Genomic DNA, 17,679 nt, shown 5'->3' with positions numbered 1-17,679 from the left:
CAAGTATCTTTAGGAGTTAAAAACCTGTAAGCATTTTGCAAATTTACTATAAGATAGTGTTTGCTAGTAACGATTTAGGGTGACAGTCCATCTGTTTGCTGTGTTTTTTAATACATTCAGTAGATGGGGCACCTGGGTGGCTCAGTCGGTTGAGCGTCCGACTTCTGCTCAGGTCATGATCTCGCAGTCCATGAGTTTGAGACCCGGCTCAGGCTCTGTGCTGACAGCTCGGAGCCTGGAGCCTGCTTCAAATTCTGTGTCTCCCTCTCTCTCTGCCATTCCCCCCCCACCCCGACTCATGCTGTGTGTCAAAAATAAATAAAAACATTAAAAAAAAATTTTAAAACATTCAGTAGAGGCTCTGCCTTTAGATCAGGACCTACCTTCTAGGAAGAAAACAGTGTATTCTTTTCTTAAGGGGGGTGGTTGGGGGGGGGGGCGGAACTCTCACAGACTTCTGATCCTGTGATACCTCAGTAAATGTTTCTTGCCCCTAGAAATCATTTACTTTCTCATAAAAGGAAACATTCATAAAGAGTGCTAAGCTGTGTTGTGCCTGTGGATTAAAAAAAAATAAACAACTTGTCACTGCAGGCACTAATGAGCCAGTAAAGGTTATGACATAGGTGATGGAAGTAAGGCAAGGTGGTAAAATACAAGCCCATTTCTCACTTATCTTCCAGCTGCGGTGAAGGTTGTATCTTCAATACCAAAGAAACATTGGGATCAGAAAATTAGAAGAATGTGAAAATACTCCACCTTTGATTCTTTTGATTCTTTTTTTTTCTTTTTTTTTAAGTTTTGCTGCTCGAGAAGATAGAGCATGACAACATCTGCAATAAAACGTTGAAGATCACAGACTTCGGGTTAGCGAGAGAATGGCACAGGACTACCAAAATGAGCGCCGCGGGCACTTACGCTTGGATGGCCCCGGAAGTCATCAAGTCCTCCTTGTTTTCTAAGGGAAGTGACATCTGGAGGTGAGCACCAGGTCTTGTGCGATCGCAGACGTCTGCAGAAACTGGTTGGTATGCTTCCTTTAAATGAGTCCCAAAGTATTCAGCACCTGAGCATAACAGAGAACACAGGCCTTTTTTGAAGATTTCATGGTTTGGGTCAAGATGTAATCACAACAGAACAGGTAACTTGAGGTTTTTTATCGTCATGACTTCATAACTTGGTAGGAGAACCTTCTCGTTAAATCCGAGGTTTGATTAAAACTGATTATAACTTGAACTAATAGTAATGCCTAGATTTTGTAAGGCTCGTCAGTAAAGAATAGTATATTGTTACTTTTTTTTTAAGTAAAATTTTGATTTCTCATGATTTACAGACAAGAGTAGCATGGAAGGAGTTTGAGAAAATAATCGAGATCTGCTCCTTCATTTTATAGATTGCATCATCTAAAGATTAAAGCTTCCAGTTTGAGGATGGAGGGCTGGACCAGATAGGATCCCAGGTTAGTCAGCTATGTCTGATTGGGGCATGAAGACATTATCAGTAATAGAACAACAAAGAAAAATCAGTATGTTTAATAGCTACGATGCCCAAGAGCTAACTTGCCTTTATTTAAAGGGCATCTTCTGTAGCTAGCATTAAAATTCTAGATTTTTTACTGTTTTGTAGCAGTTGTTTTAGATATAATTTGCATGTCACACAGTCTGCCCATTTAAACTGTACAGTTCAGTGGCTTTTAGTATATTAATAGAATTGTATATCCATCACCACAGTCAATTTTGAGAACATTTTCATAATCCGAAAAAGAAATCCTACGCAGCGCAACCATCACTCCCCACACCCATCCCTCCCAGCCCCAGGCAACTGCTAATCTACATTTTGTAGCTTCAGATTTGCATATTCTGGGTATTTCCTATAGGTGCAGTCATACGACCCGTGGTCCTTTGTGACTGGCTTTTTTGGTTAGCCTCATGTTTTCAAGGTTCAAGTTGGAGAATGAGTCAGGATATCCTTCTTTATTGCCAAGTAATATTCCATTGGGCGGATTGCCACATTTCATTTGTCCGTTAATCAGTTGATGGGCTTGAGTTGTTTCCGCTCTTTGGCGATTCCAAATAAGGCTGCTATAAACATTTGAGTTGTTTCCGCTCTTTGGCGATTCTGAATAAGGCTGCTATGAACATTCATGGACAAGTTGTTGTGAGGACATAGGTTTTCAATTCTCTTGGGTCTGTACCTAGGCAGGAAGCCGCTGCACCATGTGGTAATTCCGTGTGTGGTCATCGTTCGAGGAGCTCCCAGACCACTTCCCAAACCACCTATTTGCACCCACGATCAGTGTATCCGGCTCTCGCAGCCCCACATCCTCACCAACACTTGTTGTTCTCGGACTTTTTGACTCCAGCCATCCTTGTAGTTTGCAAAGTGACTAAAACTCCAGTTTTTTTACACAAGAAAAAACTCAGGCCGAGAGAAGGGTCACTTGCTAAGAGTTTGTATCTGTTTGGTAGCAAGACCGCGAGTAGAACTCAGATCCGACTTCCAAATTGGGGATCAACAAAAGTTGTTTTCCCCCTGTCATCACTGGATGCTGCAGAAATTCCTCTCTCCGATTCACACATCCCGTTAGTGGCAGAGCGTCTGTTGGTAGAAGTTCCAAGAAAATTTCTTTAAAGCTTATCCTCTGCATTTTCAGTATGACCTAACTGTTCTACTTATGGCCTTTCAGAAATTTATCAACTGCATTGGGGTTCCAGAGTGTCTTAGGACCGTTTTTGGAAAACACAAGTGTTTGAGTCTCATCCCTTACTTAAGAAATTAGACTCTCTGCTGGTGGAGTCTGAGCAGACGTTTCCCTACAAAACATTAAATGTGCTTTTCTTGATTGACCCACGGTAGTTTTTTGGCCATACGATAATACCAAAATACTTCAGGGAAACAGGTGATTCTTGTGGGAGATTGTACTTCAAGACTCTAGAAACTGATACATACACCAAGGACCAATTTTATATTCAAAGTAACATTACTTAAGACTATAACCCTTCCATTTTGTGTGCTTCTTTTACAAACTGTGTGATTACAAGCTGTATAAATGCTGGACTATCTGTATAAATGCTTTATAGCAACTTTTCACCTATTGTAAACAGAGAAGAATCAAGAGATAAGCAAAAAGAAAAGGAAAAAAATCTAAAGCTAGCCAAAATAGGGCTCCTTGAGTCCATATACTTCTTGGACACATCTTCTCTCAAAATCTGCTTATATCTAACTCTGTTTTACATGTTCGATGATCTGATTTTCAATAAAAGCAGCTAGCTAGAAGGGGGAGAGGGATGCTAAGCTGGTAAAAGTTGGCAGCTGAAAACAAAGTAGGTGATAGGAAGAAAAACATGAAGTGCTACGGAAAGGACTAGAAACTGCTGACCTCTAGAGCCACCTAGTTGTGGAACCAAACATCCCCACACACCTGCAGAACGCATTAATACATCAAGCATACTCTTGAGTCCTTGGATGTCAGGATGCGGAGGGGTGGGAAGGCCCCCTCTCTGAATTTCGCATTCCTTTGCCTTAGAATCTCCTTTTATAATATTCCCGTAAAAATAATTTCATTCAGGGGTGCCTGGGTGGCTCTGTCGGTTAGGCGTCCGACTTTGGCTCAGGTCATGATCTCATGGTCCGGTCCATGAGTTTGAGCCCCACGTCCGGCTCTGTGCTGACGGCCCGGAGCCTGGAGCCTGCTTCAGACTCTGTGTCTCCCTCTCTCTCTGCACCTCCCCCACTCGTACTTTGTCTCTCTCTCTCTCTCTCTCTGTCTCTCAAAAATAAATACTAAAAAAATTTTTTTAAATGATTTCATTCAAGAGACATGACTTAACTCTGTGCAGTAGACTATCATTCTAGCATATTGATGAGTACGTTAACTAGTGAGTGGATTGATCGTCTCTCGCAGTCCTTCCCCCTTACTGGCTATTACACCGGAAAGTAACTTAGACAGACGTTGTCATTGAATTTTCACAATATCTTCTGCGATCACTGCACTTCCACAGAATAGGTAACCAAGACACTGAGATGTTAAGAAATCTCCTCAAGGTTGTAAAGCTGGTAAGTAGTAGTATACTCACATCCCAGGCCTGGGAGCCAGACTCCTGCTACCATCACTCTGGCTCATCAAGCCATTGAACTCTCAGGAGACAGCCTTATTTATACTGTATCCTACCCATTTGCAGCGGACAGAAGCATATGCATTACATTCTAAAGATAGTCCCATTGAAATAGTTCCATTTCTTGACATCAATTCTTAACATAAGCCCTCTGCTCTCCAGAAAAAGGACCTGTCTTGAATTACTCCTTTGCGGAAACTCCCAAGAAGCAAAGTTATATTGTTGTTCTTGTTTGTTTTAGTTTTCTTATGTGCTAATGAGAATAGCAAGACGTGGCTTTGAATTTAGACAGTTTCCAGTTATTTTAAGGTTTTTGTTTTTGTCTCCTGCTCTGACTTGATTTTTGTTGATTGGTCTATAAATTAAACTTACTTCTTGGAATTAAAGTATCTCTGCTAATACACCATAATGTAGATAATTTTTAAGGCACCAAACAGGTCATTACCTTTGGAAAATACTGGTTTCCACTTAATTGCTAATAGTTATGGCATTATATAATTTACAAGTACTGCATTATATATTCCCCTTTTTTCAATATAAAACAGTATATATATACAGTATGTATATGTAAAACAGTATATATATATATATATATACACAGTATATATATACAGTATATATATATATATATATATATATATATATATATATATATACACAATATATATAAAACAGCTTTGGGATGGCAGAACAGATATCGCTATTATTTTATAGATCAGCTAATTCACAATCAGCTGTTAAGGGCTTTGTGAGTGGAGACACAGCTAGTAAGCAGTGATACTCCCGAAACTCAGACTCCAGTCTGCTGAGTCAGGATCCAATTGTCTTTCACTGGTGCCCTGTTCCTCGGCCTCAGGGAGCCCTGTACTCAGGGGCCTCGGGACTCAAACATCTTTACTTAGAGCTGGTAGAACGTCAGCTGGAGGATGCCCAAGGCCCCATTGATTGGGCACATTCCGCCATGGCTACGTTCTTATTCTGAACGTTTTCGGTATAGTGTCTAGAGTCCAATAGACACTAACAGAGAAGTGTGTAAATGAGAGGTTATTGTATCCGGGATGATCTGAGCCTGGAGTCCAGAGAGTTTCCAGCTTTTTGCAGACCACGCCTTCATGAAGGGCTTGTTCTATTATATTTGTGATGCTCTGAGTCCCCCGCATCTCTTTAGATCAGAAAATAATCTAATGATACTCAGAAAGCAAGTCCAAAACCAAAGTTAAATGCTTTTTTGGTGCTGTTCTGAGCTGTGTGGTCTTTTCTTTAGGCATATTTTTCTACCTTCTGTCTGCTGTCTTTAAAACTATGTCTACACATTATATATAAGCAACAAACATAAGAAATGAGAATCAAGTTACCACTCTAAATTTCAAATGGTTTTTTTAAAATGTAAAGGTAATGATTTTTTCAAAGATTAGAAAAGTAAATAGGACCGTACTTGTTGTTAGTAGAATTAAAAAGAAACAAAAAAACAAAAAAAAACATGACCATCCCTTACCTGCCTGTGTGTTTCGATTTAAAATCAAATGGGATGTCTGGAGTGGCTGATATTTAATGTATTAACAAAAGCTAATTTGTACTTCATGTTTTGCAGACTATAAAGGGAAACTAAGGTACTAATGGATACAGAGTTACAAAAAAGAGATGTTTTGTCCCACTAGTGGGCACAGGGAGGCCCATGCTGATTTTTTTTTGGTTTTTTTTGTCCATTACTTTTAAGCAATATGGTAGAAATATTAGGAACACAACTCTTAAGATATAAAGGGAGAGGCAGAAAGATGAACAATTTCAAAACAACCATTTAAAAATAGTCAACATGGTTCTATCTAAGTCCTATGGTGCATAACATGAGATTTCTGTGGGGCTAATGTCTTTAGCCCCTGACCATCCTCAAGAGGTTTAATCCCAGTGTGGAAAAATGAGATAGAAGGAGAAACGTCAAAACACCACATCAAAGTGTGGACTGGTTCTGGATCCGTTTAGTTCAGTTATGTACTGCTTCTATGCTTCCTATTCATTATATAGTTTTAATTCCTGTAATTAATGCATAACTGATTTCTGGGAAGGTGTGTACTTGTGTGTGTTTAAACAGGGGGTTCAGTGGAAGACCCCACCTCGCACCTTGGAATACGTGCCACTAAAGGGTTTGTTGGAAGAGAAGGGTCTTTTTTTTTTTTAAGAGAGAGAGAGTGCATGAGGGAGGGTGGGGGCAGAGAGAGAGGGAGAGAGAGAATCTCAAGCAGGATCCATAGCCAGCGTGGAACTCCACATGGGGCTCGAACCCACAAACCATGAGATCATGACCTGAACCAAAATCAAGAGTCTGACGCTAGGGGTACCTGGGTGGCTCAGTCTGTTAAGCGTCCGAGTCTTGATTTTCACTCAGGTCATAAACTCACAGTTCGTGGGTTTGAGCCCCACATTGAGCTGTGTGCTGACGGTCAGAGCCTGCTTGGGATTCTCCCTCTCTCTCTCTCTCTCTCTCTCTCTGTCTCTCTCTCTCAAAATAAATAACAACTTAAATAAAATGGGAGATCAGTTTTTAATAAATAAATAAATAAATAAAATTAAGGGAGTCTAACGCTCTACTGACTGAGCCACCCAGGCGTCCCAGAAGGGAAGATTTTTAGTCGGGGCTGAATGAGGGCTCACATGCATTTATCCCACCCCTTGTGTTTGGAAGAAAAAGACACCCTTTGACCCATTTAACTCCATGGCAATTTTGCTTTCCAGCTATGGAGTCCTGCTGTGGGAGCTGCTCACGGGAGAAGTCCCCTACCGTGGCATCGATGGGCTTGCCGTGGCTTACGGAGTAGCCGTCAATAAGCTCACTTTGCCCATTCCTTCCACCTGCCCTGAGCCGTTTGCCAAGCTCATGAAAGGTATCTGTGCCCCCCCCCCCCCCCCGTTTCGGTGGGTCTGTGGAGGCAAGGGGAACCGCTCAGGAGAACATCTGTGTATTTTGTATCCAAAAGGGTACTTTTGGATACTTTGGGTACAGCAGTAATTCTAATTTTCAGATGCTTTTAAGCAACTGTACCATTTTATGAATCCGAAACCTTGTCTTCAATCTGAGACATCAGGTAAAGCATTGATGGATTAAGTCACTTTTTAAAAAACAATCCGGTTTTATCAGTGACTCATTTATGTACAAAATCCAACCGAATGGTAATAAAGTTTTCACCAAGTACAGCACTAAAGTTCAAAGACAGAATTTAGTTGGCTCCATTCTGCTATTTTAAATTCCACCTAATGATCAAAAATGTTTTACGATCTTAACCGGCGTGGTTTTGCCATGACCTTATCTATTTGATGTTTAGCTTTTAAAAATTAACTGACTCCTTTTGTAGGCAGCTAGTTACCTTCCTTCATTACGAGGCCATTTCTTAGAACCTCTCATGTGATTATAACATTTTGGAGATTTCGGGTTTCTTGGGCCAAGTTCTAGAACTCCGTACCTGTAAATCACCGGCCGGGCAGCTTAGGCCCCTGATACACACAGTTCATGATGAAGCATGGAGCACACACATCCAGTATTCATGTCGTATAAGAGAAACCACAAGAGCCTTCCCTAACAGCGAATATTGTATACGTGCCACTGGCCTGGATGCTGTGTAAAATAAAATTTTCAAAATCGTCATCAGTTGATTTTTCAGATCTTCAGTAGACACCATCAGCATGGGCTGAAAATCTGGGCTGTGCTAAGAAATGGAATTAATGTGGTTCTTGTTTATTTTAGAGTGCTGGCAACAAGACCCTCACATTCGTCCATCATTTCCCTTAATCCTTGAACAACTGACTGCTATTGAAAAGGCAGTTATGACTGACCTGCCTCAGGAATCTTTTCATTCCATGCAAGATGACTGGAAGCTAGAAATTCAGCAAATGTTTGATGAACTGAGAACAAAGGAAAAGGTGAGAGAGATATAGTCATCGCAGAAGATACCCACATTTGCGAGGATTATGGAAAACATGAGTCAAGAACACGGTTAGCACTATTGCAAAAGATTTTCAGACATGAATAGTTACTGATTCTTACCTTCCAGCTAAAACGAAGCAAAACAGAAGTGTCCTCAAAATGTATCTTTGGAAAAGAAACAATCTTTTGTTAGGGAAATTTTCAAAAGTAAAAAAAAAAAAAAAAAAAAAAAATTAGAAGAAGAGAGAACAGCATACTGAGTCCTTGGTATAAATTAACCAGCTTTAGTAACTGTCAGTTTTTTGTCATTTTGTACATCTCTTAGTCCCATTATCATCTTTTTTTTTTTTTTTAAATGGAATACTTTAAATTAAATCCTCGATTCATGTCCTTTTACCCTTAAATCTTAAAACAGGCATCTCCAACTGGTAAGAATTTTAGAAATAACTTTCTTGCCATTATTATCTCAAAAAGTAACAGTAATTCCTAGATGTCATGTAATACTCTATAAATGTCACAGTTTGTCACAAAGGTGTCTTTTTAAAGTTTTTGACTGTATCTTTTAAAGCCCTTCTTATGCTAGACACCCCCCCATACACACACACACACACACACACACACACACACACACACACACCCTTTTATCTCCAAAGCAGTGCTTTCCTGGAGAAACTGGGAAAGTATAATTTTTGAACCTTTTAGTATGTTGAGTTAAGTTCCGGTTGGTTTGTTTATTTTAAGAAGCACTAAATAAACATCTATGTGAAACATACCTGAGGCTGCATTTATGCCACGACATACACAGTGAACTAGGAGAAGTAAAGGTATACCCAATTGGAAGGCAGACTGGTTGGGAAGTGAATGCAATTAGCATGGTCTCCTTTGGCGACACAGTGACTTCACGGCCCCTAAGAACCCCAACTTTACAGCACGGTTCTGTGCTATAGGTTCAGCACTAATTTTTTGAAGACCCTTTTGTAGTACTTGAGCATTTTGATGAATCAAGCCTTATTCTGCCCGTCCAAAGTGTATAATTATCCGAGAGGTTAAGTTCTGTTTGTATGTGCAAGAAATGTCTGGGCTAAAGTACAACATCGCAAGTTTTTGATAACCTTTACAAAGCCATGCAGTTGTCCAGGAAGGAATTTTTATACCTCATATATTTGTGATTCTAAAATAGTAGAATTCTTTTTTAAGAGGGCAGTAATGCTTTGCTAAATAAAGAGCCCACTTGCTGATTCAAATTTACGACATTAAAACATGGCTGAGAATCATTCCCTCATGCTAGAGTAACTTGGACTGAGGCAGAGAGGCTCTGTATTACATGTCTAGACTTTTATATTGACTGTAATACTAAAGGTCTATGGTCAACCCAAGTGCAAAGAGGGAATAACAAGCTGTGGTTTGAATATATGTGCATAAACATTTTTTTTTTTAACGTTTATTTATTTTTGAGACAGAGAGAGACAGAGCATGAACGGGGGAGGGTCAGAGAGAGAGGGAGACACAGAATCTGAAACAGGCTCCAGGCTCCGAGCCGTCAGCCCAGAGCCCAACACAGGGCTCGAACTCACAGACCACGAGATCATGACCTGAGCTGAAGTTGGACGCTTAGCCGACTGAGCCACCCAGGCGCCCCATGCATAAACATTTCTTGACCTGGTTTTTATAATACTGTGCGTGACACCAAGACGTCGCATGCCCAGATTCTGTCTTTGAGAAGCTTAGGTCTACTATTGTCTTACTGAATTGGGAATCACTCCCAGGCATGTCACAGGGTCTCCCCAACGTGTAAATTGTTTTCTAAAAAATACATACAACTTAAAACCGTGTCCATGGGGAAACTGTTGTGAGTTTCAAGGTTATGTTCTGTTTTGTGTTTTCCCAGCAAACATGTACTGACTATGTACTGTGTGCTGGGAGCAGTATTAGAGTCCTGGGAGACAAATATAATTACGACAGTCTCTTTTCTTGAGGTCCTTAGAATGGCAGGCTAGGGGTCTGGGATCTTGTGGACAAGTTTTTCAAAGGGGCTAGACGTGGATCTTGGCACCATTTCCAGCCAAACACCGAAGTCAGAACCCACCCCTCACCCCTACCCGATCTTCCTTCATTCTGCTTTCTTCTTTCTGTGACGGACAGATTACTGTTCTCATTGGTACCCGGCCTCCAAGGGCTTTGAAGATGTTTCTGGTGGTCTCCTGTGTGACAGAGACCATCAGTGGGAATCCCTCCCCTAATCCCTGTTGTCCTCGCTTTCCCACCTGCGTCACTGCAACAGCATCCCACCTGGTTGTCCTGCATCCAGTCTTGCTCCCCCAGTTGGTCCCCTCACCTCCAGTGGCCCTTCTACAATGCAAATCTGAGCATCCTTCTTCAGCGGCCAATTTCTTTCCCTTATTAATTTCCTTTGTCCTTCCATATGTAGCCTCACTGTGTCCCAACCGTCCTGAATTCCATTCAGTTCCTCTGATGCCACCACATTCTTGACCTTTGGGCTCCAGATACATGCTCTTGTGGGTCCAGAATACTGTCCCCTCCTTAGCTTCTCGCCCCACCTCACAGTTGCTGGCTCCTTGGCTGTGAGTCCTTTGTAGCTCCCTCCCCTCACCCAGATGCACCAGATAAGCTGTGTGTCACAGCATCCCACACTCAGCTGGCGCTGAGTCTGACTTCAGTATTAGCTTGCGTACTTATTCTTGGTTTGCCATTTCTGCTAGATAATATATTAGTCAGCTACACTATCTTATTCTTGGTCGTTTTCATCCACGGCATTGAACAGAGTACTCAGCACATGGTAGATAGTGAATAAATACGTTACATTAACCTACGCAAAGTTTCTTAATATCCTGAATGTATTCTAACCTGAAATGTATTCTAGTAGGTGAGTGATACTAGCGATTATCATTACCTCCATTATTACTCAAGGGAAACAGGGAATTTAGATGTATGTATTGGAAATCTATTCTGAATCTTATGCCATCGAAGAGGTTTACAACTCAGCTGTTTAACTTCTACTTATATATTCTTGAGGGACGCCCACATGTGTGCCCGGGGAAGTTTTGGTTGTTCACTGAAGCGTGGTTTGTGATAGTGAAAACCTGGGATTGGCCTCAGTATCCATGAACAGGGAACAGATGCCCAAACTGCTGTGTATTGATCCAGTATATTCAGTATTGATTCGGACTGGAAATCTTCAAACCAGTGGAAATGAATGAATTCTAGCTACATGTTGCATCGAGGATAAATCTCAAATGTAAAATTGAGTGGAAAAAGTGAGTTGCAGAAGGATAGTTACGCTAGATACCATTTATGGAAATTGGTAAAACACATAAACCAGTGCCATTCAGATGTACCGAAAGTCTGAAGGTCTGGATGAGGGAGGGTTACGGGGCAACCAAGGAACCACAGACAAGAAGAGGGAGAGGAGAGAGTTTAGAGCGTGTGCTGCATATGAGACTTTAGCAGATCTGAAACAGATGAGGTAAAACCTTAGCATCTGTTAAATATTGACAGTGAGTGTGTGGGTATTTGCTGTTCTCTCTGATTGTAGTGTATTTTAAATATTTCCTAATTTTAAGTGATTAAAATAAAGGTTAGAGAGAAATATGTAAACTGCTGAAGTCACTTATTTTTTCCTGAAGTCATTTTTTTTTCAAGTAGTAGGCTTAGGTAATTCAGCCCCTTCTTAGATTTTTCAGTATTTTGTAAGTTGGAAAATGCAAAACTGGCAGATGCAGCCTTAGACAGTGGGTTTGACTGTTGGCATCAGGTTTTAAAGAGCCTCCCAAGGAAGATGGCCTGGAAGGCAGAAGGAGGACCTGGAAATCAAGTCTGGACAAAGAACAGAAGGGGTGCAGAAGGGAATGGTAATTGCAGGGGCTACCCTGGAATACTGGAAGAACTCAGGGGGTTCATGTTGCAGAGTTTGGAAGTAGGGCCTCTTGGGTCAAAGCTCCAGGGATTAAAATGTGGTCTGATGGGGCGCCTGGGTGGCTCAGTTGGTTGAGTGACCAACTTGGGCTCAGGTCATGATCTCGCAGTTTGTGAGTTCAAGCCCTGCATCAGGCTCTGTGCTGACAGCTCAGAGCCTGGAGTCTGCTTTGGATTCTGTATCTCCCCTTCTCTCTGCCCCTCCCCTGCTCATGCTCTGTGTGTGTGTTTCTCTCTCTCTCAATAATAAATAAATGTTAAAAAGAATTTTTTTAAATAATAAAATGTGGTCTGGAGAAACGGGAACCCTCTTGCACTGTTGGTGGGAATGCAAACTGGTGCAGCTGCTCTGGAAAACAGTGTGGAGGTTCCTCAAAAAATTAAAAATAGATCTACCCTATGACCCAGCAATAGCACTACTAGGAATTTACCCAAGGGATACAGGAGTGCTAATGTATAGGGGCACTTACTTGTACCCCAATGTTTATAGCAGTACCTTCAACAATAGACAAATTATGGAAAGAGCCCAAATGTCCATCAACTGATGAATGGATAAAGAAGATGTGGTTTATATATACAATGGAATACTACTTGGCAATGAGAAAATTGAAAATTTGAAAGAATGAAATCTGGCCATTTGCAGCAGTGTGGATGGAGCTGGAGGGTATTATGCTAAGTGAAATAAGTCAGGCAGAGAAAGACAGATAAGATACTACATGTTTTCACTCATATGTGGATCTTGAGAAACTTAACAGAGGACCATGGGGGAGGGGAAAGGGAAAAATTACAGAGAGGGAGAGAGGCAAACCATAAGAGACTCTTAAATACTGAGAACAAACTGAGGGTTGATGGGGGGTGGGGGAGAGGGGAAAGTGGGTGATGGGCACTGAAGAGGGCACCTGTTGGGATAAGCACTGGGTTTTACAAGGAAACCAATTTGACAATAAATTATATTTAATATAAGAAAATGTGGTCTGGGAATCAACAACTTTCTGACGCTTCGAGCAGACGGTGGCTCAGTAGACTGCATTCAGCTTCCTTCCCTCGAGGGAGCCACACAGACGAAAGGGGATATCGAAATGGGATTCTAAAAACAACGATAGACCCCTTCCCCCTCCCTTTTTTTAATACAAGTTTTTAGCAGAGTGCCAAAATCCATAGCAGTCTAGCGAAGCGGTTACGACTGGAGCCAGACAGCTGGCTGGACCCGGGGCTCTTCCCTCCCTGCTCACCTCCTCCCCCTTAAAGGTCACAGTCACGCTGCCGGCTCCCTGGGGTGGTGTGGGGCTTAACCCCATGGTGTGTGCACAGGGCTGAGAGCAGTGCCCATTACTTGGCAAGTGCCAAAGAAAGCGGTGGCTTTGATTGGAACCAGAGCAGCTTCTAACAGCCGCTGCCAATCCCTGGCCCAGTCATTCGGGAAACTGGGCTCCTCTGAGCAGGAAAATGCTTGAAAGTGACTGGCCAGATTAGCTTTTACATCTTGTGTTTCATCGAAGGATTACTTTCCACGATATTATTAATAGTTTCTTGGAAACTTTAAAACATTTTCGTTCACTTAACATGGTCGAGAAAAATACTCATTTTGTTTGTTTTGTTTTGTTTTCACACTTCCCCAAATTGTTTTCAGGAATTCTAAGATTAGATGTTTAATAGCAAAAATTAAAAAAAAAAAAAAGATTTTGGGGAATGGGAGTGAATTTAGAGGAAAAATAAAAGAAGTCACAGGATTTAAAATTTAGAGGTGGTGTTATTAATAACGATGATTTTTATCTAATTTACTTATTTTAAATTATTGATAGTTATTCATGACACTGGCAGATAGAAGGATATCCAGTGAATTAATTCTTACTTTACATTGTATAAAAGTCAAAAAGCATCCTTCAAGAATGCGTGTCTTCCCTTTCTCCGTGTGGGGGTTTACAGTAGTTTCTTTATTATTCTTTGGAATCATTTTTGAGCTGTCCTCTCATGGCGTCCTTGCTTTCTCTTTCTATGTGATATCTGTGCAGTGCTCCTTGAAATACCACATTTATGGTATCTTACGAGCCTTTGACTCAAAATTGAAGAGAATCTATAATGCTTTTTGGGGGTTTTTTGTTCTTGGATTTTGCTCAAAGGTTTCTTCTACTTGTGTCTTTCTCGACAGAGTCGAGGGCAGGGTGTACGTGCACTATCTCCCTTTCTCGTTCACTGATTGCTTAAGGTAGGAGGCGTCAGACTTGGAATTAATGGTCAGTAACTTGGCTGTGCTCTGCGTTACTCAGTAAACTGTAGCCTCCACGGATATCGGTTCCTCCCTAAATTCCTGGCTGCTTATCTTTGTGTGTCTGTCTTTGTGCACTGGGTCCATGCACCTGTTTTTGAACCACTATTGGAAGACATGCCGCCATTAATGATTAACATCTGCCAGGAATCTGGATTTGCCATTACTAGACTGGCCTGTGCCAAGCAATTAAACAAATATTACTGCTTAGAAATCTCAGCAACCAAAAGAATTTTTGTGTATGCTTCATAATTTCAAAGTATTCGAAGGGGTTCTAATACTCTAGCCTTTTTTTTTCTTTTACTTTTGAATGTTTTAAAATGCATCCAGAAAGAAGAGTACTTTGGCTGTTTTCTCTTTGATCTTATTTTTTTTCTCTTAAGTCTCGGGCAAGTGTTTGTTTGTTTTTAACTTATAAAGCCATGGCCAGGGGATCCACATTTTCGCCCGGGACCCAGAATTAAAAATGGTTTCTTCTTCAATTATTGTAGTAGTAACACACAAAAAGCCTAATTGAATTTGCTGGCCTTATCTGTACCTTATGCCATTTCATTCCATAATAGCTAATTGGATTGATATCAACACCACTGAAAAGTAATATCTTAACAAAAGGGCAGACAGTAATGAGTTAGACATTGAAAGTTGACTGGAAAGTATCTTTTGTCCCCAAATACACGGTGGTAAGGTCTCCAGTTTGGACAAACTGGTTGGAAAAAGCCATCAGTTATATAACAGATTTCAGAATTTTTTCTAATATGTAGCATTTTCTTCATTTTCTTTTCCTTTCATGTAGTATATAATTTACGTCCAGCATAATGTAACGAAGAAATACTGATCTGCTTATAAATAAGAATCAGCTGGTACATATTAGCAGAAGTGACTTGAATATCAACCGGTGTTAAGTAAATCTTTTGCAATTTTGTGAGCTTTGTTTAGAAAAAGCAAATTTTAAGAATGTTTCAAAGGTGAATTTCAGCCCACTTTGTAAATTAACAATAAATTCAGAATTCATTTGATCTGAATAAATAATTTTTTTTGTTTTTTTTTAGAACTCCTCCGTCTCTTCTTGATATTATTATATTTATTTACGGAATGAGGGTCTTCGGTTTTTCCTCTGTGATAATTGTACTGACAGCCTCCATGTATTCATTGAGCCCCTCTATAAAAAGTCCAAGGGATTAGCAGACTTGAGTTGACATTTTAATCCCATGCCTCAGCTCTGGTTTCTTCCATGAGCCTCTATTTTAGAGTGTTTTTTTGTTTTGTTTTGTTTTTTTTCTGTATCAGTATTCTTGACATGGGCTGTATCAAGTGTGGCTGCTTATATAAAGTGTGATATGTTTGCCCAGTCCTCGGAGCTCTCACAGCTCCTAGCTCAAAGCTACATCTGAGATGGCATCTATAGTTTCTAACAAAGCTTCTGGTGTTGGGATAGTCTAAGATTAAATTTTCTGGAGCAGTGTAATTAAAAGTTTGTAAATGCCTTGATTTCAGTATGACTGCTTGATTTAGTAGCAGGGTAATCAAGAAGAGAAAGAAGTTCAGCACTAAAAGGAACATTTATGTCTCTGGTAAAGAAGAGAGCATTTTAGGGGAGCCTGGGTGGCTCAGTCGGTAGGCAGCCGACTTCGGCTCCGGCCGTGATCTCATCGCTCGTGAGTTCGAGCCCCGCATCGGGCTCTGTGCTGACTGCTCAGAGCCTGGAGCCTGCTTCCGATTCTGTGTCTCCCTCTCTCTCTGCTCCTCTCCCGCTCACACTCTGTCTCTCTCTCAAAAATAAGTAAACATTAAAAAAAAAAAAAAAAGACACACATAACATTTTATAGAAATGAAATAAGAGTGGAAGTGTGATTTTAAAACTTGGTAGAGTTCTTGGTTTTACTATTGAGTACTTTTTTCCTAATAGGAACAATCTTTGAACAACACAGGTTTAAACTATGTGGGTCCACTTATATGTGGCTTTTTTCAATAAATACAGTACAGGACTGTAAATATATCTTCTCTCCATTATTATTAAACATTTTCTTTTCTATAGCTTCGTTTATTGTAAGAATACACTCTGTAATACATGTAACATACAAAATACGTGTTAATTGACTATGTGGTTGGTAAGACTTCTCAGCAACAGTAGGCTATTATTAGTGGTTATGTTTTGAAGGCTCAAAAGTTATATATGGATTTTCCATGGCAAGGTGGGGGTGGGGAGGGTCAATGCTCCCAACTCAGTGTTCTTCAAGGATTAACTGTATTCTTTAATTCATGGGCTTTCTATGAAGCTAAATAATTCTGAAACCAAAGCCAAGTTTTGGAAGTTAGACTTTAATTGTGACAGAGCGGCCTTCATGAGCTAATTCATGCGATCTGTGTCAGAAGTGATACTTCTCATTCATCCATGGGGTCCTGAAAAATTCAATTTCCAGCGGCTTACAATTTTAGGGATGCTCATTTTCATTTCTCTTGGGCCTTCCGCTGCCTTCTGACCCATTAGCTTTGTTGTTCCTGGAATCTCTCCACCAGGATGTTTTAACCCCTAAGCAAATCCTTAAATAACCCAACGAAGTTCTTCCCAGGTAGAGAAATCTGAACTGTGGTCTTTCATGAGTAGAATGATTCTCCTTTCATCAGTCAAGTCTTACCGTTTGGCTTTATTTGGGAAATGAGTCGATCACCTCTGTCCTCTGTTGCTCTGTGTTACTGAACACTTTCTGTGTCAGGTGATCATGAGGGCCAGCGATGAGGAGGGAGAAGTGTTAAAATCGGGTTCGAAAAATTGGTGACACCTTTTGGGGACCCTGAGACTCAGGACGCAGAGCGCAGGCGGATTGCTTGTAGTCTGAGTCAGTGCTGGGCCGGGGAGGTCTTAGCTCCTGCAGTCCTGATTGCCAAGGCTGCTGCCCCGAGAGGACCAGGGCGGCGGGGGGCTGAGCTTTGGAAGAGCCACCCCCACTTGCTTCTTGCTTACACCGCGTGCTCTGTGCCCCAGGAGCTGCGGTCCCGCGAGGAGGAGCTGACCCGGGCCGCCCTCCAGCAGAAGTCCCAGGAGGCGCTGCTCAAGAGGCGGGAGCAGCAGTTGGCCGAGCGGGAGATCGACGTGCTGGAGCGGGAGCTCAACATTTTGATCTTCCAGTTAAACCAGGAGAAGCCCAACGTCAAGAAGAGGAAGGGAAAGTTCAGGCGGAGTCGGTTAAAGCTCAAAGACGGACATCGCATCAGCTTACCTTCAGGTATGCGCTCGTCTGCGTGTGTCGCAAGAGTTTTGAATGTCATCTGTGTGATGGGCTTCTTTGTTGTCTCCAGCCCGGGAAGAGACGGAAGGATGAGATTTTTTTTTTTTTTTAACACTTATTTATTTTTGAGACGGAGAGAGACAGAGCATGAACGGGGGAGGGGCAGAGAGAGAGGGAGACACAGAATCTGAAGCAGGCTCCAGGCTCCGAGCTGTCAGCACA

General features: G+C 41.3%; 1 protein-coding gene across 2 annotated transcripts in view; it reads left to right on the top strand.

Annotated features, from left to right (window-relative positions):
* MAP3K21 (mitogen-activated protein kinase kinase kinase 21) overlaps positions 1 to 17,679 on the top strand; it is a 60,774-nt gene that overhangs the window by 17,352 nt on the left and 25,743 nt on the right. For both annotated transcript variants that reach the window (XM_042960662.1, XM_042960661.1), the window contains exons 2-5: positions 800 to 980; positions 6,846 to 6,994; positions 7,852 to 8,027; positions 17,214 to 17,454. In XM_042960662.1, coding sequence (XP_042816596.1) covers positions 800 to 980; positions 6,846 to 6,994; positions 7,852 to 8,027; positions 17,214 to 17,454 — 747 coding nt within the window. The remainder of the gene's footprint in view (positions 1 to 799; positions 981 to 6,845; positions 6,995 to 7,851; positions 8,028 to 17,213; positions 17,455 to 17,679) is intronic.

This window comes from Panthera tigris, chromosome D2, assembly GCF_018350195.1.
Source record: "Panthera tigris isolate Pti1 chromosome D2, P.tigris_Pti1_mat1.1, whole genome shotgun sequence".
NCBI lineage: Eukaryota > Metazoa > Chordata > Mammalia > Carnivora > Felidae > Panthera > Panthera tigris.
This window is presented reverse-complemented; position numbering and strand designations above follow the sequence as displayed.